Below are 26,162 nucleotides of genomic sequence, written 5' to 3'. Positions count from 1 at the left end.
TTTGACCAGACTGAAAGAAGTAACCATTGGGGTGCCTGGGTGACTCAGGTCATGATTCCAGGGTCCTAGGTTCCAGCCCCGCATATGGCTCCCTGCTTAGCGGGAATATGCTGCTTCTTCTCCCTTTGCCCCTACCCCTGCTTGCATGCTCTCTCTCACTCTTGTTCTCTCTCTCAAAATCTTTAATTGAAAAAAAAGGTAACCATGTTGTAATGGCTTTTTCTTAAGTAAAAAGAAAAGAGGGGCAGCTAGCTGCCTCAGTTGGTAAAGCATGCGACTCTTGATCTTGGGGTAATGAATTTGAGCCCTATGTTAGAAGACATGAGATTGAGCACAATCAGAGCTTAACACCTAAAGATTCAAAAGTAATTTGGAAAAAAAAAAAAACAGAAAACAAAAGTAATTTAGAAAAATACTAATATGCCTTCACAACATGAAAATCTGGAAAGAAAGATAGATAGTCCAGGGAGGTTATTAAGATCTCAGAAATAATTTCTGGTTATTAAAATTCCAAACAGTCCCAAAAGTAATGAATGGCAAAGAAATATAAAGAAATTCAGTGGTTGCTCAATGACTTCAGATTAATGAACATATTCCCAAGAGAGAAAGGATAATAGATTGTAAGTGTTACTAATGTAGAGAAAACTCAGGATTGAGTTGAGCAAAAATAACTAAGAACAACAAAATGGTCTTTGAGACATTTATTTATAGAATAAAGAATAACAGAAAGGTATATAGAACTATTGCTTAGGCAGATAGTTAATGCTGGTAATGTTTACATCCCCTCTATCAACATGTGCTCTTTAATCCCAAAGGATAATACTGAGTAACCATTTTTTAAAATCTTCTTGAAGGATACAGGTGCAGAGATTATAGGAGTTCCTTCAGGTATTCTAAACAACTTTAAGAGTTCTGATTTAGATGTGAAAGTGATTCCAAGGAATGAGAAAAGGGAAGAAAGGTCAGAAGACTGGAGACAGAAAATGCAATTTTGATTTTCCAAACCAGGGAGTGAAAAGGATGAGAATTCCATAAACCAGCAATTAAGCTATAGTGCTCTAGGGAAGATTATAAATAGAGAATAGAATATAGGAGAATACAGAAGAATCTATAGGAGAGGAAATAGATCTTTAAGTTATATTATTTTTGTAAGAACAAGTTTAGAGAAACTATTTCCTTTTCTGATTAATAATCAAATTAGTAGAAATGTTGAAGACAGATGCTTGTTAATTTTTACAAGGGTCCTGAAATTGTCTTATACTCTTTGCACAATTAGAAAAATTTCGTCTGGATATTAGAGCAATGAACTTAGGTTCTCCTGAAATGTACCAGCAGTCAGAAAATCTCCAGGCAGAAAGCTAGTATAATAATAGGACTCATTTTAATTTGTTTCCCTTCTCGCAGAGATTATAGTCTTATACTGTCTGTTGTCCAGTGTCTGAAATTTTTTGTTTTTTTCCAACTTTTTTAGTTGTTCATAGCAGAATTACTGATCCCATCACTAATTATTCTGTCATGAACAATAGCAGGAGTTCTGGGTCAGAGTTTTTAAATACCATTTTTTGTTGCTACTAAAAATGAGTCTCTATCTTCTGACTGGCTCTTGTTTGTATTAAAAAGGCTCTTGATTTCTGTATGCTGTATTTTATATCCTGCTACTTTACTAATTTTTAATACTGTTTGAAAAATAATACTGTTTGAAAACAGAAAAATATTTCTGTTGACTGTTTTCAGTTTTCCAAATAGATATATACAATTATGTCATCTACAGATAGATGCAATTTTACCTCCTTTTTTTCAATTCTTAGGCTTATAATTGCTTTTTCTTGTCTAATTGCATTAGCCAATAGTAATAACTATGATGGATCCACCTGTCTTCCATTCCTATTTTTAGTAGAAAAGTCTCTAGGGCTTCCCACTTGAATAAGAAGCTTGCTAATTTTACTTCGTGTTTATACATTTGTTTCTGTTTCATGTATTTTTTGTTATTTTCTCAATAGATTGTTGACTCTTTGAGACTAGGACTATGCCTCTTTCTTGTGTACTGACCTATTCGTCTATTTGAGCCCATATGGACTACGTATCAGATATGGACTAGGTATCTCTTACTATATGTTATATTCTCTGCTAGTCACTTGTCAGCAAAACAAAACAAACCCAAGCTATTTCCCATCACCACATCACACCACCCCCCAAGCCCTGCTGCCAAGATTAAGATCTGGTGGGAAATACAGATATGACACAGATAACACAAGTGTGGTAGATTTTCAAAAAGCAACAGTATTAGATACTATAGGAGCCAATTAACAGAATGACCTAATCTAGTATGGGGAAATCTGGAGATACCTGTCTAAAGAAATAGTATTAAAGGAAAGTCTAAAGACAAGAGAGAGACAGCTGATACTTTTGTAAGAGAAATCCGTTTCTGGAAAGAAGAAATAGAATAGAAAAGCAGATCACAAGATGAAGCTTTTGAAGTGGTTTGGAAGAACCAGACTGTGGCGTCTGGTAAGCCCTATTAGGATTTTGGGCTTTTTCCTTTAGTATAGTTGCAAAATAGAAATGATGTTTGCTTTTGCGTGTATGTATGTATTTATGTTTGATAGCTGTTCTAACTGCACATAGAAAATGAGATTGTAGGTTGCCAAGTACATAAATACCTTGTAAATGCTGCTCATTAACTTTTGAACCAATGACTTTACCACTTACAAACTGTAATCTCTGTGGCAGGTGGGCTTTCATTCTGAAAGCTAAGTACTATTTTTTTTTTTTTGTAAACAAGAAATATATTCATTCTGAATTCTTTTTAAAAAGTAAGGAACACAAACTTCTTAGTGTCTGTAGATTTGACTTTTCAATTCATCCAATTACTAGCTTTTTGAAAAATTTCTAAATTGCTAGAAGTTTTGGTTTTCTTATCTCTAAAATTAACTGTTTTAAGGATGAGCTGAGGGAAGGTTTGTAAAGCACTTAGGATTTGGCTGGCACATATTTATCAAATCTTAGCTGTGTTTATTAGCTATTCTTTAAGAACTTCAGTTCTTAAAAAGAATAAATAAACAGAACATTACAAAGTAATAGGGATGCAGAACATAAATTTAGGCATTCTCTTAATAAGGACATCCTGATTGTTTAGGTGAGTAAACCATATCTTAGGAGAAGTAGTTTAATTAAGGTTCATGACTAAATAAATAGTAGAGCTAGGGATAATTTCTGGTTCCAGAGCTCAGGCTCACCATCGTATGTGGTGTGGCCTCTTTTCTAAAACAGTATCTCTTTTGGAAGACTCTTTCTCTCCCATTTGTTTGCAGTCAGAAACTGAAAGCCATCTTGCATTTTGGAAAGAAAAATACTTAAAGAGGGAGCTTGATCACCTTTGGTATTTGGTTAGTGGAACTAAAAATTTTAAGTAGTAATACATTATTTTCTGACTTAAGTGATGATAAAACTTTTTCTTACTTGAAAACTTTTTTCTAGTTAATTTGTTGATCCATTAATTAATTGGTTACTATTGTATAGTTATAGAAGTAATGTTTTATCAGACTATATGTTTTCTAGTACATGTTACCTACCTCTAAAAGGGACTCCTTGCAAGAATATCTAGCATGGGGATCCCTGGGTGGCGCAGCGGTTTGGTGCCTGCCTTTGGCCCAGGGCGCGATCCTGGAGACCCGGAATCAAATCCCACGTCAGGCTCCCAGTGCATGGAGCCTGCTTCTCCCTCTGCCTGTGTCTCTGCCTCTCTCTCTCTCTCTCTGTGACTATCATAAATAAATTTAAAAAATTAAAAGAATATCTAGCATGGCTGCATTTGAACACTGTAGGTATAGTAAGGAGATAGTATGTGTATATCCTCGTATGTGTGGAGTTGTCTTCTCTTGGGGGGGGTGGAGGAAGGGCATTAGAATGTAATTTGATTTGGGGGAGCAGTCTGCTTATAATATCAAAATAGTTGTGTTATATAACTGTCATCTTTGTAAAAATACTTTTTAGAATGGCAGTATAAATAAAGTAACTCACTTAACTCGATGTGATACTCATAAGAAAGAGGATAGTTGTTTGATGTTAACAGAAATTTTCATTGATTTTTTTTAACTTCCAAATAGGATTTTTTTAAGGTAGAATAAATCTATGGGAAACTAGCAGTATCATGTTTTATTGTTTATCAGTTTTAAAAATCATTAATATTACATTTATGAAATTACAATATTTTTTGCTATTTGACACAATATTTATGAGACCTTTGTTTACTTAGAATGGTGGGAGATGAACTATATTCTCTTCACCTAATTTTTTAGTAATATTAATAAAAACTGAAGAAATCCACACCTGTTGTAACAAATTCAGTCAATGCTGAAGTGTAGAAACTAGATCTTCCTCTCTAATTCCAGTTCCAGAGTTTTTCTTCTACAATTTGTGTATACCCTAAGACTCTTTTATATATGTGTGTGTGTATAATTTGCTTATATAAATATATGCATTTAACTATGCATATATCATTTTAACGTTAAAATTAGATCACATTTCTAATCAGATCACATTTTAATGTTACTCTGAAACATATAGCTTAATGTACATATCTTTCCAAGTTAGTACATAGATAATCCATCCAGTTTATTGAATATTTTATTTTATTTTATTTTAAGATTTTATTTATTTATTCATGAGAGACACACAGAGAGAGATAGAGGCAGAGACACAGGCAGAGGGAGAAGCAGGCCCCATGCAGGGAGCCTGACGTGGGACTCGATTCCGGGTCTCCAGGATCACATCCCGGGCTGAAGGCGGCGCTAAACTGCTGAGCCACCAGGGCTGCCCTGAATATTTTATTATAAAGCTATATTAGTTTATTCGTTTGAATGCTGATGTAGGTTTAAATTGAATTCTTTGTTTTTCTATTTTAGAGAATTTTACTAAGCATTATAAGATAGGTAGTCTCCATTTTAGAGATGAAGTTAAGACATAAAGAGGTCAGGTAACTTGACCTAAATTAAATTACATAGCAAGTAAGTGGTAAAGCTAATATTAAAATTCTGCCAATCCAGTCCAGAGTCCAGTCGTAAATACTACGTTATGTTACTCTTTTCCTTCTGCCTATCCTTAGTCTATCTACTGAAATTTTTAAAAAATCAATATATGAAATATATTTAATATTAAAACTTTCCTGAGGATAATTTAATATGCAACCTTAAGGATATTGGAAACGTTAGGGTCACAGATTATGCAGCTATAATTTGTGGTTGTATTTAACATACAAGTAGAAGGTTTAAGCCAATGCTACTCAAATGTTAATGTGCATACAAATCTCTGGGAATAGGGGTGCATCTTGTTAAAATGTACATTCAAATTCAATAATCTGGGGTGGGGCCAGAAATTGCATTTCTGATAAGTTCCTGATGATGCCAGTACTGCTGATCTGCTTGTTGAATAGCAAAACTTTTGGCAATTGATACTGCCCTCTGGCAAATCTTGTTAGTTGTTTTATTGAATCAGTTATTACATCATTTTATTTATGCCACCAATTTTTATAAGTTATACGTGCTAAAGAAATAGGTGAGTAGTTTCTAGTTTGAATTCTGTGTATGTAGCATTTAACATTGCTGGGAAAAATAAATCGTGGCTTCTGTAGTATTAATGCACAATACTTAATTACCTGTAATCAGATTTATTTATGTACTTGTTACAGCTTACACATCTATGTCACCATTTCTACTGTGTCATTTTTAATGGAAGGGAAACATTTATTTTCATTTTGAAGGCCATCACAGTGGTTGAACTAAAAGGTTGTTTTATGGCTATTATTTTCTTCTTTAGTAATAACATATTTTACACAGTTATAAAAGTAAATACCTGTTCAGTGCTGTGTGCCACGCACTGTATCAAGTGCTTAATTGACATGACTTGACTTCATCATCATGACCTCCCTCATTTATTCATTCATCAGCTCTTTGGGCACCTGCTCTGCTCTAGGAACAGTGTATGCAGTGGTGAGCCAAGTAAACACAGGTTCTGCCTTCCTAGAGCCGAGTGCACTGGGGGGTGCTGTATAGTCATCAAGCACTCATGGAAGTGCCATGGTTGTAAAAGACAAGTTGTTACTTACTATGCTTGCTATTGTCTCTATTCTTTCAACAATCAGAAAGAATCTTCCCCTTAGCCCTCTGAAGCTTCTCCCACCTAGCTTCCTCCCCTGCCCTACTGCAAGAATTCTTTCTCTACTAGCTGGATTCCTGAGCTGTTGTAATGCCAAATTCACCTAATGATTGGAGGGAGACTAAACTTTATAAGTAAAGATGAGCAGTTTGTACAAGAAAAGCAAGAATACCTGAAGGGACACTGTTCACATTCATTGAAGGAGAATATCCTCAGCACTTTAAAGGGTAGTTTCAAGTGACTCTTAGTAACTTATTTCAGTTATTTGCATGCTTCCATGTCCCCAATTTTGTGATAAGAGATAGAGGAAATTGGTGGGTACCAGAGTAGGGTACAATTCTGTCCCTCCTCTTAAGCCTGTTAAGAGTTGTGGTTGAGAAGAGATTGAAAGATTTAGAAGACAATGTAAGACATTATTACATTTTTTATGTACCAACATGTACCATTCTTATGCAGTAACCACATTGTAGAATGATTGATGCATGGTCTTAGTAGAATGTTGTTTTTAAGAAGTATGTGATTCTAGGAGTCCCTAAATGGCCGAGTCACTTCAGCATCTGACTTTTGATTTCGACTCAGGTTATGATGTCAGGGTTGTAAGATCGAGCCTTGCCTTGAGCTCTGTGCTAGGTACAAAGTCTACTTGAGATTCTCTCTCCCTCTCCCTCTGCCCCATTCCCTGCTCACATATGCTTTCTCTCTCCAAAAAAAGTATTCTCTCTTTCCTAATAATAGTTCTGAATTCTCTTTTGATACAGATATTTTTTTTCTGATATTAATCAGATGTATATATTTGATCTTCATATGTATCATGCTGCATTGTTGCAATTTCCAAAATGTTTTGTTATCCCTGCTACTACTATAATTTGCTGCTTCATTGTATTGTTTTGAAAGTTATTATAAGAGACTTTAGTTTCTGAATATTACAAAGTAGCACTATATAATTTTCTTTCAGAGGTAGAATCTGAAAAACTTTTATAAATTTTATCTTGGAAATTAGTTTATTATTATGTTTAATTTTAGGAAATGGTGCTCTTGCAGAACATTCTGAAAATGTGCATATTTCAGGAGTGTCAACTGGTAAGTCATTTTTTTGTAATGTTTAAATTTCATGCATGACTTATATGGTAAATATTGAAAGCCACCTGGTATCTTACAAAGTGATATTTGGCTATAAAAATTATTACTGCTTTTTGCAGCATGTAATAAGGAATGAAGTAACTGGAACATGGGGAAATTCTCATAAGATAAAATTGATACTTGCATGCCCATGGATTGATTATACTCTTCCAAACAGATGGCATAATTATTTTTTCATACAAACATTGAAGCAAAAAAAAAAAAAGTTATCTCAAGTTGAATTAGTATTTTCTTTCCTTACAAAGTTAAGTGAAATGAAATTTATTAAAATGTAATTTTAAATGCTATTTCTAGTACTAGAGCCTGAGAAATTAAGCATTTTGCTTGATTTTTTAATTTGAGTACTGCTATACATAAAATTGTTGTTCTTGAGTGCACGATTTGTATGTTACTAAAAAGCAATGCAACAACATATTTGTACCCATGAAATTCAGAAACTTGTTCAGATAAATGTGTTTTTCCCACTCAGAGGCTAAGACCGTATAACTTATTAATTATGTATAGACCTATAACTATTATAATTTTCATTCTTTTGTTTTGTTTTGTTTTGTTTATAATTTTCATTCTTAATATGCCTTTCTCAGCTTTGTTTCCATTTTTGCTGTATCAACTGTAATTACTTAGAGGAGCAAAGTCTTTTATTTTTGCAAATACTGAGATAGAGTTTCTTACCATTATATTATTATTTCCCTTTACTCTTGGTAAGTTTTATGTGGTTAAAAAATATTACACTTTGTGTATTTATCAATGTACTGATTAATTTATTCATGTCATCTTGTACTTTGGTTATTTTTTCCACACACGAAGCAAAACAGTTTTTTATTTTATACCTGATTTTATTTTATTTTTTTTAAAGATTTTTATTTATTTATTCATAGAGACAGAGAGAGAGAGAGGCAGAGACACAGGCAGAGGGAGAAGCAGTCATCATACAGAGAGCCTGAGGTGGGACTCGATCCAGGGTCTCCAGGATCACTCCCTGGGCTGCAGGCGGCGCTAAACTGCTGCGCCACCGGGGCTGCCCTATACCTGATTTTATATTCACTAAGTTAATAGACTTAAAACCTCTAAGAGTTAATTTGCAGAGCCAAACACATGGACAAGTATGGTTTTCTGAAAATGAAAGCAAGTGCCTTCGTAGTCAGCTTAGACCCTTTCACAGTTTATGTCGCGGTTCTCTTGTCCTCCAGTTGTGTGATTCTACACATCAAGCAAAAATAGGCTTATATGAAAGATAACCTTAATTTTCTCCCTTTTTCTATTTTGAATAGCTAATGAGGATTGTGATTATGTTTCCAAGTCGTCACTATGAAGTAAGAAGATTGTATACAAACATTTGAACTTACACAATCAAATGACATTATCTAATTCAGGGATTTTCAAAAATTTTGGTCTTAGAAGGACCATGTAAATCTACTTGGACTTCCATAACAAAATACCATAGACTGAGTGGTATATATAACAGATATATTTATTTTCTCATAGTTTCAGAGGCCAGAAGTTCAAGACCAAGGTGCTAGAAGGATTGGTTTCTGGTGAGATCTTTCTTTCTAGCTTGCAAATGGCCCCCTTCTTTCTGTGTCCTCACATGGCCTTTCATCAGTATGCAGAGAGGTTCCTGGTGTCTTTTATTCTTCTTGTAAGGACCCTAGGTCCTATAGGATTGGATCCTACCCTTATGACCTCATTTAACTTCATTTACCTCCTTAAAGGTTCTGTTTCCTTTTTTTTTTTTTTTTCTATTTCCAAATACAGTAACATTGGACTTCAAAAACTGAGTTTGAAGGGACCCAATTTAGTCCATAACAAGGACTTCAAAGACATTTTTTTTGTGTAGGTTATAGTTACTGATATTTACTGTATTTGAAATTAAAACTGGGAAATTGTTTTAAAATGCATTAATTTATTTGTAAATAACAGTCATGAATATTGCATAAAATAATTTTATAAAAAATGAACTTTCCAAAACAAAAACATCAAGAATGGCATTGTTTTATAATTTTGCAGTCTTTAAGGAACGGCTTAAGTGAATATAGCTGGATTCTCATATCTGTTTCTGCATTCAGTCTTTTGTAATACGTTATTTTGTTTGACATATATGAAGACAATTCAGTTGCACATTGATGTGTAGGAAGTCGTCAACCCCAATTTTTTTTTTTTTTTTATTTTCAGAAGATTTCCTTGAGAGAGGGTGCAGTGGGGAGGGGTGGAGGGAGAGGGGGAATCTGGAGCAGACTCCTCACATACCAGTCACCAGGTCTGGGTGAGGGCCACGTGAGGACCACAGTCAGCAGGTACAGGTGAGCCCCATGTGGGACCCAGAGCCACCAGGACCAGATGAGGCTCAGGTGGGGACCAAAAAGACCAGGTCCAGGTTGAGGCCCAGGTGGAGCCCAGAGGCACCAGGTCCAGGTGAGGAGCAGAGTGGCTCCTGCTCCTCACCTGGTCTCTTTTTTCCTCGGTTACTCTCTTTGACCGTGCTCAGTGCTCTTGTCCAGTCATTCTGTGCATTTTGGAAATTGTACTGACAATTTTAGAAATAATTTTCACTTGTCTACAGTTAGTGTTTCCAGGTAGTTTATTGTGCAAATCAGTACACTTTCAAAGTGAAAGGGTACACTAGTTGTAATTGCTCTGGCACTACAGACAGAACCACGATGGTCCTGGACAATGTAGGATATACAGTCGCCATATCTGTAATGAATAATATTCACTTAGCAGGTATTAAGCACCTAACGTCCTTACACCAAGAAGAGTGGGAGTAACTAATGAGTAAAATATTCTTGTCTCAAGGAACTTATTTAATGGAGGAAATAGGTATGTGTAAAATGTACCTCTAATGTCTCAATGTGGTAAATCATATGATGAATAATAAGCGTATTAGGTAAAACGATGAATTTATAAAAGGCCCATTTATAATATCTAGTGAGTAGTAAATGACAGAATTAATTTTTCTTATTTTATTATGAATAGCACCAAGTAATTAGTTTCTTCATATGAATTTTGAGAATTCATGTGAATTATGGGAATTATTTCTGATTGATAAAAATTTTTGGTTCTTATGCTTGGGATAATTTGTTTCTATTTATAATAATTCATTTTTGTCTTCCTCCTTCTCAGATCTTTGCCAAGAGAGTTCAGTCAGTCCTTTTGCTGGTTCTTACACTACGGGTTTTGGCATAAGAAAACATAAATTTTCAAAAAGTATATATTGAGTGATGTATTTTTTATTTTTATTTTTTTACACTCCGTGATTTTAAAATGGGGAAAAATTATTGGATAAAATTTTATTTTCTATATGTTTTTTATTTAGAACTTTTCATTGTCCAGAATTTCAAATCTGCTTTCATATATATGATAAAGAGAAAAGATAAATGGTATTTTTATAAATCTAATAATATGTGAAAATCATGAAATTATATCCTACACACTGCCAAGTAATTTAATTTTATATATTGAGAGAGTAGGAAGGCTATTTTAATATTCTTTTTAAAAAATGTCTAAATCAAATGTCTCATGTTCTTTAAATGTCTAAACTTTTAAAACCGCTAAGTTCCCGATCATCTGCTTCATAAAATGAGACATTTTTTAGGTCAGACTGATTTATAACAAGACCTTTACATAAATTAAATCTATTTGATTTTTTTTAATTTATCTACTTTAAACTAAATTTTACTTTTTGATCTGTGATACTTATTTCAAACAGGGTAATTTTAGAAATAATTTCATAATGCCCTCTCTATTAATTACTTCCAAATCAAGATTTTTACTTGTTTTTCACAAATTTTATTTATTCATTATACCAGGTTCATTAAACATTTAGGAAACATGGAAAAAGGAGCAAAAAGATTAAGGAAGTCACCCATTAACTCTGCATTATTAGTATAATTAATAACAGTATTTAAATGTATTTGTCCTTTTTCTGTGCATATCTTAATTATATATGCATTGCATTATAACTGATTTTGTCTTCTGCCCTTTCTATTTAACATTTTATAGACTACATTTTTTTCATACTCATTATTTTAATGCCTGTATAGTTTCCATTCAGTGGCTATGTTGTGGTGTTCTTAAACATATCAATGGATTGTTTCCAATGGATTCTCCCTTCTGGGTCATGTTACAAGGGACATATTAATATATATCTAGCCCTTTTTTTATTCTGAGACTGTTTTTTAGCATAGATTTCTAGAAGTGGAAATTACTCTATCAAATCAAAGATCATAAATAATTTAACTTAGAAACCTTTTGAGAGATTGCTTTCAAAAAGGATTGTACCAATTTGTACAACTATCTGCAGTGAATGAGGACACTTACCTTGGGTATGATCATGTTTTTTTTCATTTAACTTTTCTATGTTTCTATTGAAGTCCTAACCTTTTATTTTCCCCAGACTGTTCAGAAATTTAATTGTTTACTTCTCTTTTTAACTCATGGCCTAGAGTTGTGACATTGCAAAGAATGAGAGAATGAGATTGGCTTTCTTTTATGGTTAGGCAAAACTACCCTGAAATTTAAAGAAGATTTTGGTTGCTAATAGGAACAGATGTTGGAGCTTGCTGCTTTCTCAAATAGAAAGTTTTTACATGTGAAGATTATCACATTGTTCCCAATTCATCATTGATGCAGCTTCTAAATGTTCCTACCTTATAACATCTGTAGCTGAGGTTAGCTTGATCTTGAGTCTACTTTATATTTAACATGGAATTTTTTGTGAAGCAAAGCCACATTTCTGATTGCTGAGAAAGAGAATATCAAGTTTGGAAGTTTCTTTCTTAATACGCATATTAACTGAATTAGCAGAATATATAAAATAGACTTCAAGTAGTTTTTAAGTACTCTTCTCCCTTTGTTTTGTCAGAATTTTTATTCTATTAAAGTCATCACCGAGGCATTTGGGTGGCTCAGTCAATTAAGCTCTCAACTCTTGGTTTTGGCTCAGGTTGTAATCTCAGGTCATCATCTCATGGGTTGTGGGATTAAACCCCACTTCAGGCTTCCTGTTCAGTTGGGAGTCTGCTTGAGATGCTTTCCTTCTGTCCCTCCCCCACTCACTCATGCACACATGTGCTCTCGCTCAAATAAATAAATAAATCTTTTTTAAAAAGTCATCACCTTTGTGTATTTGCATTTAACAATTTGTATTTTAGTACTCAAAGGCCTACTACGCTACTGATCCTATAAGCCTTTAAAACAAATAGTTATTAATTGTGGCCTTTTTAATTAGGATGTTATTTTCTAAATTGCAATTATTTTGCTTACAAATTAATTAGTAATATTTTGCATTAGTGTAGAGCACTATAGTAAAGTGGCTTTTGTTTTTAGCTACTGTTTTAGGCTTAAATACTATAATGTCGTATTCAAGTTTCCCTGGAAGATCATCCAGTCTGAAAACACTTCTGTTTTCCTAGAATTTTCAGATCTTTTCAAAGAAAATAAAACCTAAACTATAATTATTTGATAGCAGTTTTCAATTATTTTTTAAATATAGAGAAGTTGCATGAATAAAGCAGGTATGAGTGGTCCTTTGTACCTTTCCTATGTGATTTTAATATTTTCAATTATTCAAATACTAGACTTCCTACTAAATTTACTAATAAGAATTTCACCAGTTCTTTTGACCAATATTATATAGTGTATCTTTTACCCATGTTTTAAATGAAGAAAGGGAAGAAAGTTTATTATACTTTAGGTGATTTTGAACCCATTAGGATTTTTAGGATTTCAGAATATAAAAAAATAGAACATAATGTAAAGCCAAGAAACTCTCCCTCAAATGAATAAAGTGAATAGAGAATACAAGACAGAGTACATTTTTTAAAAAGTAATACATGTTTTAGGATACTATTAATTTTTAAAGGCATCGCCTGTATTCAGAGAGTTTATGAGATGCTTAAGCTTCTGGAGTAGAGCACTCTTTGAAACTAAGTAATGGTAGTATTATAATTTTATGTATTGTACTTTTGTATGTAGCATTGCATAGTATATAATTAAATATTACAGTGTTTTATCATACACTAATATATTTTATGTGAAGCATAGTTCTATATTATATAATCATAATCATATTTCATGTATTATAAAGTCTTTAATTGCAAAATTGCATATTTTATAGTATAATTTTATATAACATTATTATAAGAAGCAGTGCATAAATTCAGCATCAGAACAGGAAGTGTAAACACCAAGACCATCAACAGAACAGTTTGTAACATGACAGAAGTGTGTGATGCTTAGATGGTGGAAGCGAATCTCACCCACTGGGGTGAGTGGGCCAGATCCAGTGAAGGTATTAACACATTGCAGTCAAACATTTGACATTTTCTTTTTTACTCTGTAACTTTTTTACTCTGTAACTGTAAAAAGAATAATTCTTTTTCTACTTTGAGAATAATTTTTCAAAGTATGATAGCATGTTAATTATTTGTGCTTTTGCTAAAGCCTGAATTTGAATTGGGTGTACCATGCAGCTGTTATGCAAAAGCCAGTCACTTGGCAGATGAGCAGAGTGGACTTTGAATTTCAGTTGATTAATAGCTCCATGTCAGTTAAAGCTGATTTGATCTTAAGCTATAGTACTGGAAATACAGTATCCAGAACAAAGTAGATGAAAGTAGTAGTAGTAGTAGTAGTAGTAGTAGTAGTAGTAGTAGTAGTTCTTTTTCTTCTTCTTCTTCTTTTTCTTCTTCTTTTTCAAGATTTTACTTATTTATTTGAGAGAGTGTGTGTGAGCATGAGTGAGGAGGAGGCTCAAAAGGAAAGGGAGAGACAGGCTCCCTGCTGAGCCTGAGCAGGATCCCAGAATCCTGGGATCATGACCCAATCCAAAGGCAGATGTTTAACTGACTGAGCCACCCAGGCACCCCTGGAAATGCTTCTTTACTCCTCTTCTAAACACATTCTGGATCGTATATTTATTTCTGGGTATCACTCTTAACAGTTTACTAAGACTAAAACACCCTATAAAAAAAGACGTGAGTATACTAAAAAACTATGTCAAAACTGATAAAGATGGCTTAGAAAATCATGAGCATCAAGGCCAATTTATGTTTGCTCAGATGCTGATTTCTGCTTTACCTCATCTATTTTTCTAGCAAGAATTGCACAGTAAGCTTCAAAATTATTTTTTTTCCTATTCAAGAAATAGAAGTAGTAGCTTGCTTAGCATTTTAGTCTTCTGTAGTACTTAAATTGGAAAATATAGGTACCATATCAATAGTTTTTATGTCCTTACAGGAAAAAATTGCCCTTTTATGCCCTTAAAAAAAGGTATAAAAGGTTGAATCTTCTCTATTTACCTTATCTTATGCTTTGCTGGCAAAATTCAAAATTACTCTTACAACTTAGAAATTTTAGGATAAAGCTGCTTGGATGGTTCTTTTAAGGTTACTCTCCTTATCTTACTCATATTGTGCTATGACCCTTTTGGAACTGGAAAAAACCCGTATGGCTTTTTTTTTTTTTTTTCTGTTTTTCCTCCTTTTCCTATATTTTGTGCCTCTTTTGACTTTTTAAAAAATACATTTTATTTTACTGCCATGTAGCTTTGGATCATTATGTTTGTTTGTTCTGAACATTAGTGACCTTTAAGAAACTAAAGAGTTACCTGTCTTGATTAGAACTAAAGACCACATGAAATACTTTGGTCCTCAAAAAACATTGTTTAAAATAATAGGAATAAATATATTGCTGCATTCATTCTTCTTTTTTTTTTCCTACATTCATTCTTAAGTATCTGTGCTAATGCAAAGGAGTATTCATTTAATTATAAGCAGCTGGATGTAGGATTTCTTGCTCAAAATAGAAATGTGTGATTTCTAGTACTAGGTTTGAAAATAATGAGAGTCCTGAGTGGGAGTGATAGATTAATATATTTTTTTTGCTTGTGCTGATTCTTATTTTTTAAATGACAATTAAAAACCTTCCCATCTTAGACTAGTAAATATTGTTGTTATAGTGCTAGTAATTGTTTCCATAAAAGAGGAAGTTCAGGGCAGCCCGGGTGGCTCAGCAGTTTAGTGCCTTCAGCCCAGGGTATGATCCTGGAGACCTGGGATCAAGTCCCGCGTCAGGCTTCCTGCATGGAGCCTGTTCCTCCCTCTGCCTGTGTCTCTGCCTCTCTCTCTCTATCTCTCATGAATAAATAAATAAAATATTTTTTTAAAAAGAGGAAGTTCAGTTTTCTGACTTTGCTGAAAAAATTGGAGTGAAATGTGGAGTGCATCTAAGGGAATACTCCCCATGTCCAGTGTCTGTCTCTTTCCAGTTCTGTCCACCTTCAGTGTGTTGACTATTCTGACATTTATACTGTGTGAGAGCTCAGCTCACATACTGGGTATTCAAGGAGTCTGGGCAACGAAAGGTCAAAGAAGTCAAAACACTGGGATGGGCAACAAACCTAGTAAAGTTCCAAGAAGAGAACTTTCAAACTGAAGTCGTTTCTTCGTAATGATGGGTTTGTTTCGTCTCCTGTGGAGGTTGTCAGGGTTTAGCTATGTCCTATAGGACAGTCTGACAAAGGGCCATTCTTGCGCTTTGTTCATCTGCAGATTCTAATGCTTACTTGATAACTTACTATCATCTTCTGTTAGTCCCCTAGTCTTCCCTCCTTTCCCCCTTCTCTGTTTTGCTTTCTTTTGAAACATCTCCATAAGCCTTCACTACACTTACGCTGCCATTCTACCCCATGCCCTAAATGTCTTACCTATAAGTAAGTATTTGTTTATACAGGACCAAGAGAACTTTTTTCCAAAATAGATTACTTTTTATCTTTACTGAAATTCTGTTGAGGCAGCTCCCTCTATCTTCCTGATAATTATTCCAAGTGTCATAGGGAGCTTCATAGGTCAGTAGTGTGTCATATTGGTTAGGAGTGCAGCCTCCGAAGCCTATTGCCTGGGTTTGTATCCCTGTTGTGACACCTACTAGCTTTTTTGTGGTCTTAGGAAAATTGATTTCTCTGTGCCTCCATTTTTTTATTGTCTGTTAAATCAGAATAAGAAGAAGAGAATTATAGTACTAAGAATTAAATAACGCTAAGAGTTAAAAGGAAGTGCCTGAGAAGCGCCTGGGTGGCTCAGGTAGGGTGAGCATCCAACTCTTGATTTCAGTTCAGGTCATGACCTCAGGGTTATGAGATTGAGCCCCATGTTGGGCTCTGTACTCAGCAAGGAGTCAGCTTGAGATTCTCTCCCTCCCTCCTTTTGCCCCTCCCTCCATCTCTCTAAAATAATTTTTTTTTTAAAGGGAAGTACCTGACAGCAACATTATCATTAGTCATGGGATCCACAGGCCTGATCACACACTCTTCACTTTGATTATATGCACAGGCCTTCAACTCATGAACCATAAACCTCTGACTTGGAATAGGAATCTAATCTTTAGCCTTGTGTTATCATACTTAACCTTTAAATTTCAAACTGCTGCCCTTCTCCTAAATTAACTGGACCAGTAGGTGTCTGGTTTTCATGCTAATCATCTGTCTGCATATCCTAATTTTCCATGTCTCAACGCCTGGTATTGCTCGCACAGGCACAGTCTTTTTCCATGTGTCGTGTGATTTCCTCGTCAGCCTTAAGAATCTTCTTTCTCACATCCTCTGTGGCCATTCCGTAGTCCCCTTTGCTTACTGCTTCTTTATCTAGGAGATGGCATTTTTTTAATAACATCCATTTCCATTGGAATTAAATTCTTCTCAATAGTGATTTCAGCATTTGGAATTGCTTTTGTATTATCAGCCATAATGGAGTTAATATTTATAAAAACACCATATTCTGAAAAGTGAGACAGCCAAATGATAGTGACCACCACTGATTATAAATGCTATCTTTTGCTTATAAACAGACTGAACATATTATTCTTCTTGTTAGTGAAATTTCTGTGAAGTAAAATTTTACAGGTTAGAGGAGCTTCTGTATTTGCTTCTTAGCTGACCTCTGTGCCTCACCAGTTTCTTTCTTTGCATCACATTACTTCTTTTCATAGAAGCCTACCTTGGCTTGACTGGTGTCTACGGAATTGGGTCATTAAATTTTTCTGATTTGGAATGTGTTCTTTCTTTACTATGACTGCCTACTTCTGTTTTGTGAAAGAAATGCTATGTTAATATAGTCAAGTAAGCCCTCGCTGTGCTATACTTACATATGGCAGGGGTGTTTTTGTATGTGTGGGTCTCTTTGTGTCTGTTTAATAATGCCATGTGCCTGTGTCATGCATTAAAATTAAAGTGCATTATATTATTCAGGACTATATTGTTTTGTATGTTCTCTAAACTGTTTATATGTTTCTTGGATTAAGTGAATAAGCATATCTTGTTCTTACAAAACTGCAATTTCCATGAGAACATGAATTCTCTAAATGCTCTTCTTGTGTGCCTTCCATATGTATTTTATGTACTTCAGTGGTCAGTAAAGCATAGTTGATTTTTATTTGCATCTCAGTTTTGTGGTTTACTAAAACCAAAGCACAAAGATTCCATGTCACTTGTAGTCTCAACTACTTGAAGTTGTAAAATGTCAACTCTTGTCAGCTTTGAAAAGAAACGCAGTTCTTCATCTGTAGAACAGGAAATTGTCATTTTTGTTTCCTTTACAGGTAGTTCAGCTCTAATCATACATTTCCTTGCCTGCCTCTTTTTTCTTAGGCTTTAAAACCGTGAAATCTCAAATTGAAGGGCATTTCCTTTGACATTATGTTGGAGTCATCCTCTCCTCTCCTCTGCCATGTTTCCTATAAAATAGAGGTTTTTTTTAACACTTCCTAATTTTGAAATGATTTCTTTAAATTTGATCACTATGGTGCATTAATCTTGCTTAAAACCATAGTTCTTTGCTTTTCTTTGAGAGTATTGAAATAGTATCAGGTTAAACATGAAGAAGTCTTGAGTATTTCAGTTTTGCCATTTTCTAAACTGTGCAGTGAGATCTTAGTATTTTCCAGCTGAAAACTAATACCAAATCTTATTGAGAACACCATCAGAGAATCTCTACCTCTTCATTCCTCAGTTAATTCTCCCTTTCTCAATTGATAACAGGATAAGTTAAATAGTGTATATATTTAGTTTAGCCTTTGAGTATAACTTAACCACTAGCATTATAAAAATGCCATTTTCTTTCATTTTTTTTTTCATTCCAGTTGCCCTCTTAGGACCACTATGAATTAAATAGGCTTTTTAGAGCTAATCAGATAACCTATTTACTACATAATCATAAGGAGAAGATGCTGTCCAATTGGAAAGTTACTGTCTTTTGAATGAACATTTGAAACCCTTTAGGCAGTTTCTGTTTCATTTATCAAAAGTAGAGATAGTGAATTATCATCATCCAAAATGCCTGAATGCTTGTTTATACCTAAAGATACTGACCAGAGTAAATTACGTGTATATGTTTTTTGTAAATGTTGTATTCTAAGAACCAGAAGTTGATACTGGTTGTTAAGAGATCTATTAAGCAAAATGAAGAAACACAAATACAATCACTTCTGGAAAATCTCACATTCTACAAAATTAAACACTAAACTAACAGGGCTTATGAGAAAAGTAGTATTGGTACAGATCACTTACAACTATGTAGCTTTGTTAAGGATAGCCCTGACAAAGTAGCAATCCAAATGCTAATGCAGTCAAATACCCCGACATTTATACCTAAAATCAGTCCAGACTTTGCATCCATATCCTCTGGGCTTCATATTTACTCCTTGAAGACATTTACTTCTAATGGAGAACAATTTAATCAAAAATAAAAAGTGTAATTCAGGCACCTGACTGACCCAGTCAGTAAAGCATGCCACTCTCGATTTCAGGATTGTAAATTCAAGCCCCAAATTGGGTGTAGAGATTACTTAAAATTTTTTAAAAATATTTTACTTTTTTACTTTTTAAGATTTATTTATGTATTTTAGAGAGAGCCAAAAAAAAAAAAAAATAGAGCATGCACATGTGAACTGGGGGGAGGGATGAAAGGGTAGAGAGAGAGAACCTCAAGCCAATTCCCTGCTGAGGGTGGAGTCCAACGTGGGGCTCTGTTTCACAACCCTGAGATCATGACCTGAGCTGAAACCAAGAGTCAAACACTTAACCAAATCTTTCATATAAAAAGATATAAAATGAATAATGCTAATAGAAATAAAATAAACTAAGAAAAACAAAATTACAGGTGATGGTAGATATTTGAGCTGAAGGGTTACTATGAGTTAGAAATGGGGAATCATTAGAAGACACTGAAATAATAAACTCAGAGGGGCACCTGAGTGGCTCAGATGGTTAAGCATCTGCCTTCAGCTCAGGTCATAATCCCAGGGTCCTGGGATCCAATCCCACATCAAGCTCCCTGCTCAGGGAAGAGTCTGCTTCTCCCTCTCCTTCTGCCCCTCCCCCTGCTCATATCTTTCTCTCTCTTGGTAGCTCTGTGTCTCAAATGAATAAATAAAATCTTTAAAAAAAATAGAGGACTCTGAGAAAATCTTTTGGAAAATTGGGGTAGATGTTGGGAGACAAAGCAGGCCTAAGAGGTGATAAAGGCAGTTTCAGTATTTGGAAATTTCTGGTTTTAGTCTATGTTAAGTCCTGATTTATTTCCTATGCTTGGAAATCCTTGAAATCACCTGTAATATTAAACTAAATTTCCTTTTTATTTGAATTAGGTGACTATTCCTTTAACCAGCTGATGCCTAAGATAACAAAGATTTAGAATATAGGATAAAGAAAGATTTGGGAAATACACTGTTCTGATCATGTTGAATTTGAGGTTAGAATGTCCAGTGGGCATTTGACTACAAAAAAAAATCTCTGGATTAAAGATCTTAAACCCATGAACTATATAGATTATAGCTGAAATTGTAGGGGGGAATGAGACCTTTCATAGAGAGTGAGGAGAGTAGAATGGGAATGATCTGCAAACACCAGCCTGCCAGAAGCTAGCTGAAGAGGATGATCTAGAGCTAGAGAACTAACATAGAATGGTCACAGATAGGAGAGCAAGAAGAAATGATGTCAGCAAAGTCAAGGTAGTATATGGTATCAAGAAAAAACAAATCACTCTGAGATACTCCAGAGAGATCAAGTAGGATGGAGATTGAGCATCCCTGGGATTCAGCAGTGAGGTCATTGATGCTCTTGCCTGCTAGCAAGATTTTTATGGAGTTAAGAATTGGAAGTCTGGTTTCAATAGGCCAAAGAAAAAATGAAAAGTGAGAAAATAAGGAAAAATTTATGAGTATATCCTGATGAGCCATCAGAAATGCAGTAGAAATATATCATGATGATGGTAGATGGGGGTGGGTGTGATTTAGGGCTGAAATAGACTTTAGGGTAGCAACTTCTTATTTTAACACATAAGGAAACCAAGACCCAAAAAGGTTTAGTAGTTTATACAATGACAAAGCCAGTGAATAGCAGTTAGAACAGATAGCATCTAGGTCTTACTATTCCAAATCTACCCAGATACAGATATATATAGATAGATACGTACATAACATACGTATATATGTAGATCTATATATGTGCAAATTCTTAACCCAAAAGAGACAGAAAACTTTCTTAATGGTTTCTAATGTTAATCTTACTCTTGGCATTTGAATTTATTCTTTCTTAGAGAAAGGAATAAGCAATGGTTGTTCTAGAGTATATTTATCTACATGCCCAATGTATTGTACATGCAAAAAATGTGTTGATAAAAAGCCACCAGCTGGATTTGAAACAAAATGCCAAACTCAGTCATGTTGCAAATGTGCAAAATTAAGTCAAAATACGTATTCATAACCAATTAAGAGAGAAACATGATACTATAGTTTTGTTTTTAAAGCTCTTATTCAATTAGAAATGTAAAATACTAAATCTTAAAATATGCATTCTTATTTATGGGTGGTGTATCTTATCCTTGGGCAGTTGTATATACAGAAAGTAAAGTATTCACAGTTTTTTTTGAGCCATCCCTATCAGAACATAACATACTTAGTTTTTGGTATAAGAGCACCACCTATGGGTTTCTCAGGTATTCAGGGGGGAGAAATTTAAAACAAAACCTAATAAAACCTAGTAAAATTCTTCCTAGCTTTTCTCCTATATCAGCTCTATCCATTTTTTAAAGGCTAACAAATTGTCTGCTTTGCTCTAAGTTATTCATTCCTACCTGGTTTTGTTTTAGTATACTACTCCCAAATGCTTTGGCAAGAGCTAATGAAGAAAAAAAAAAGTCCTTATAAGTGCTTTAGGATATCTTTTTCTTTAATTATTATGATGATAACTCATAAGAGCAAAGTTAAAAGCAAAACTCTGGCACTTCATTGTCAGTAAGCTCACATTAGGGTAAATTCAATCCTTTTCTAAATTATCATTCATCAAAATTTTTTAAAAAAAATTTTGTAAGGGAAATTTTACTCAAATTGAAATTTAACAAGAAAAAAATTGGAAGCTTCAACTCTAAGTGTTGAAGTAAGATGTGCAGTAATATGTGTAATAGGCTCTTGATATATTATATCCTTGTATTCTGTATTGTGAGGCTATTTTCTAAAAGTAATTGAAAACAAGATCCCTTTGGTGCAATGTACCCCTAATTCCAGGGTAGACCCATTTTAGACATGAACATTTTTTCTTCAGTAAAGTATACTTTTAAAATCTAGATCACATTTTTTTCTTCAGGAAATGGTTTATTCTGCAGAAATGAAGATTGATTCTTTGAGCAATGTAGCTTGCTTTATTTTGATCATTATAGATAAAAAAAATTTTAAATTGCATAATATACTTATTATTCTAACCTTATTGAATAGACTGTAACCTCTGTTATAAAGGCCATTTTTACAAATTATAATCGTAATAGGAATACTTGCCTATCTACAAATTGGGTGAACTAATTTTTAAACAGCAGAACTCAAAAAAGCATCAAAGTTCAGACCACATATTACACTAGGCACTTTGCTTGCATGGATTCATGTATTCTCTCAATAACTCTTTTAGCTAGGTATGACTGCTAATTATTATGAAAAGAGAATCTTCTCTTTTTGGAAAATAGGCAGTATTATACAGTTCTGAGATGTGCTTTTTTAGTTAGGCATGTAATTTTTTTTATTCTGAAAATTGCCCCCCATTACTTCTAATAACCGTCTCTATACCCATAGTAGCTACTCTCCTCACTTCTAATTTGCTGCATCTAATCTGCTGCTATTTTAAAAATCAAATAATCTAATATGTTGAATTATATCAAGTAAGAAGTTCTAAGTTTTTAAATTTTTGAAAGCTTAAACATTCATCATGTATTTTTTTGTAGCCGAATGACTATTTTTTAAATTGAGGGAGAATAAATTGTCACATTATCTGCTAACTTCTGAATAGGTCAGATGTGCACTGTATGTATCAGTGTGAGAGTTCAAGGTAGTGCAAGGAGAATAAACCAGAAAAGTGTTGGTAGTAGTTTAAGCATGTTCTGTATTTCTTCATAAAATTCAGATATCTAAACATAATGGTATTTTAATCACCTTTTCAAGCCTTTATTTTTAAAATAATTTAGGAATCATTTATCACCCTGTAATAAAATTTGAAAATAGGAACAAAATAAGTTAAAGAACTACTTTGCAGTAATTTTGAAGTATAATGTTTTGCTGTCTTTATCCAATCATCCACTAACTTCTTAACAATCCAGCATCTTACTATTGTGTTTGTATATACTTCCCTGAATTATTTTGTTAAGAAGACTATTTTAAAGTATCCAAAAACCAAAATGGTACTCTTAAGGATCTAAACACAGTAGTTTAGTAACCATGGAACTTTATAGTTTATAATAAATAAAGAAAATGAATTTAAAAGGTGAGTTTCAAAAAAAGATAGATGGATCAGTTGATCAATAGCCATGGCTAAACCTAGTAAATTAATCCTGACTCTTTAAACTGTTATTGAAAGGGGTCCAGTTGGAAAACTTCCATGCCTCTCCAAAATGTATACTTAATTAGAATGAGATAATTTGACCAAAAGGGAAGAAAATAAAATATCTTACTAGAATAATAAAAGATCTTTAAGGTTGATGATACTGTATTTTATTGTATATGATTTGATGTCTGCAGTGTGGGTTTGTTTTTGTTTGTTTTTTAATCAACACTGATTTACTTACTGCTTTGTTTTAAAGTATAATAATTAGCTAAGATTGCTTTGGCTTCTTCCAGCTTGTGGAGAGACTCCAGAACAAATTCGAGCACCAAGTGGTATAATCACAAGCCCAGGCTGGCCTTCTGAATATCCTGCCAAAATCAACTGCAGCTGGTTCATACGGGCAAATCCAGGGGAAATCATTACTATAAGGTAATTCTGATACCTTTCTGAATTACTATGTAATATTTTATTACAAAATACAAAATCAGTTTCCCAGTATTATCACTCAGCATGCAGTTACATAAAAAGACAATTTTCTAAAAATGTAATAAACTATAGCTACCAGTACCATATTAAGGGTAGGAATAATAGCCATTCTTCCCCTACTATAAGGGTGGGTGTTTTGGATATTTTCTGATGGTGGTAATGGATTTCCACTGAGCCATCCATATTCTTTTAGACGACCTTTTAACAAAAGGTGCACATTTGCACAATAGCCTGTTAGGATCAAGAGTGTAATCTTTGTGGGACAAATAAACAAAACTCACTAATCCATTTGGAGATCTAGCCCATAACCTTAGTCTCATTAGTAGAGTCCTCTATCTTAACAAGCTAAAACATGATTATAGTGTTTATCTACGTATATGTATGTATATAAAACTTGAAACAAGCTGATAATGTGTCTAGAAAAATCTCTTTTTTTATAACTTTGAAACAAAAGAACTTATGCTAGGATACAAAATGAAAGATACTCCTAGGAGAAATAAACAAAAGTTTAAGATTCTAATAAATATAAGATTAAGATTCATTTTAAAAACATTTAAAATTCTAAAAAAGCATTATGGGAATAAGATATTAAAGAGAAAATATTCAGTAGAACTAGATAATGCTTGCCTAAGGACATTATATCAAGGCTATTAGAAGAAAAATTTTTCCGGAAAGGGAGGAAAAAAAAAAAATACTATGCCTCAACAAAGAACTATGGTTGGAACTGAAACACAAATTAGAAAGTCATGCCTATCACAGAGGCAGTGTCTGTAACAGCACAAAGGCATCTTCAACATTCTTTCATTGGTAACATTTTTATAAGTAAGAAGTATGGGACTTCAGATTTAGAAGAGACCTGGCAGGTCATAGGCTCAAATCCGTTCTTACATTTTTTAAAAATAAGATTTTAAGTTTAGCCTATTTCTGTGGGGGTTTTTGAAATACGATTAATGTATAATGTTATATTAGTTCAGCTGTATGACATACTGATCAGCAGTTCTCTACATTATTCAGTACTCACCATAATGTCACCATCTGTCACCACACAATGTTACTGTAATATATTGACTATATTCCCTATGCTGTACTTTTCATCTCTGTGACTTACTATATTACAACTGGAAGTTTGTACCTCTTAACCCCTTTATCTATTTCACCCATCTTCCTTATTTATATCCCATAACTAATGAGACAGCCAGTGTCTCTTGAGAAACACAACTGTGTTCTATCCCCCTTCTTCTGTGGAAGCCATAAAACAGGGACCACCAACTGGTTTGTTTTTCTCTGGTCCTTTCTGCCCCAAGCCACATCTTCTGGAACTCTGGAGCTGAGCTTGTGTAGAAACTGTTGTCTGTGAGAAGTGTTATTCTCTTGCCTGATGAACTGGTAGCATGTGCCATTAAGATTATCCTTCTGCAACAGTGCCAGTGTTGGAACTGGGACAGTATGCCTATTTTCTGTTACTTATAGAATATGACTAAGTATAAACATGTTTACAAAATAGCGTTTTTACCATAGGGATACCACACACTGGATTTCTTTCAACATAAAGCTAGAGTTTTTGGAGATTTTTATCTCTTAACCTAAAAACTCACCCCCAAATTTGCCACCTACCAGCTCAATTCCATAAAACTTGGCAATTCTTGCCAGCATGGAGGAGGCTACATGGAATATTGCCATTTGATTCTGAACATGTATTGGACCCTTGAGATTTTGCAGAGAAACACTAAAACCAAGCAAAATACTGAAATGGAGAACAAAATTAGATTTAAGTCATACATCTAAAGGAAAACTTCCTAAGTTCCAGAAGAAGTTAATGAATTTGGATTTACACAGCCTAATGAGATCAGATGGTGATTTAATACCAAACTTTAAAAAGATCACACACACACACAAAGTTTCACTTGTGAATATTGGTATAATCTTAAATTGTTCAAAAAAAATTATACCATAATCAAATGCAGCTTATTTAGACATAAAAGCGAGTCACTATTAGAAAATTTTAAATTTACCATATTAACAAGTCAAAGAAAAAGTATATGATTATCTAGAATAGACAGAAGTTAAAAACCTTCATTCTTGAGTTTAAAGTCAAATTAAAATATAGATCAAAGAAGGAAACTAAAATTATATAAACAATATATGAGCAATACTTAGAGCTCTCCTTTATGAAACTGGTTAAAGATGGTAACATGAGAGCATTTTTACCTCACTCTCCTCCCTTGAAACTTACCAAAATCAACAAAAGCCGTCTTATCAAGAGGATATAGAGGATTGGATTTTAATTCCCTGCTTAAAGCCAAGGACTGGAGTTAGTGTGTTTTGCTCAAGAAAGTAGACTTAGGGGAGGTGGGAGGATGGGGTAACTGGGTGATAGACATTAAGGAGGGTACATGATGTAATGAGTACTGGATATTATATAAGACTGATGAATCACTCAATTCTACCTCTGAAACTAATAATACACTATATATTAACTGAATTGAAATAAAAATATTAAAATTTAAAAAAAATTAAAAAATAAAAA

The 26,162-nt window shown here is 33.8% G+C and overlaps 1 protein-coding gene across 2 annotated transcripts in view; it reads left to right on the top strand.

The window, feature by feature from the left end:
• The window catches only part of LRP12 (LDL receptor related protein 12), a 71,883-nt gene that overhangs the window by 27,818 nt on the left and 17,903 nt on the right, over positions 1 to 26,162 (top strand). Inside the window, exons 2-3 of one of the 2 annotated variants that reach the window (XM_077846928.1) lie at positions 7,177 to 7,233; positions 23,443 to 23,578. In XM_077846928.1, the coding sequence (XP_077703054.1) occupies positions 7,177 to 7,233; positions 23,443 to 23,578 (193 nt within the window). The remainder of the gene's footprint in view (positions 1 to 7,176; positions 7,234 to 23,442; positions 23,579 to 26,162) is intronic. The other variant, XM_077846929.1, reaches the window with a different exon arrangement.

This window comes from Canis aureus, chromosome 14, assembly GCF_053574225.1.
Source record: "Canis aureus isolate CA01 chromosome 14, VMU_Caureus_v.1.0, whole genome shotgun sequence".
Taxonomy (NCBI): Eukaryota; Metazoa; Chordata; class Mammalia; order Carnivora; family Canidae; genus Canis; species Canis aureus.
This window is presented reverse-complemented; position numbering and strand designations above follow the sequence as displayed.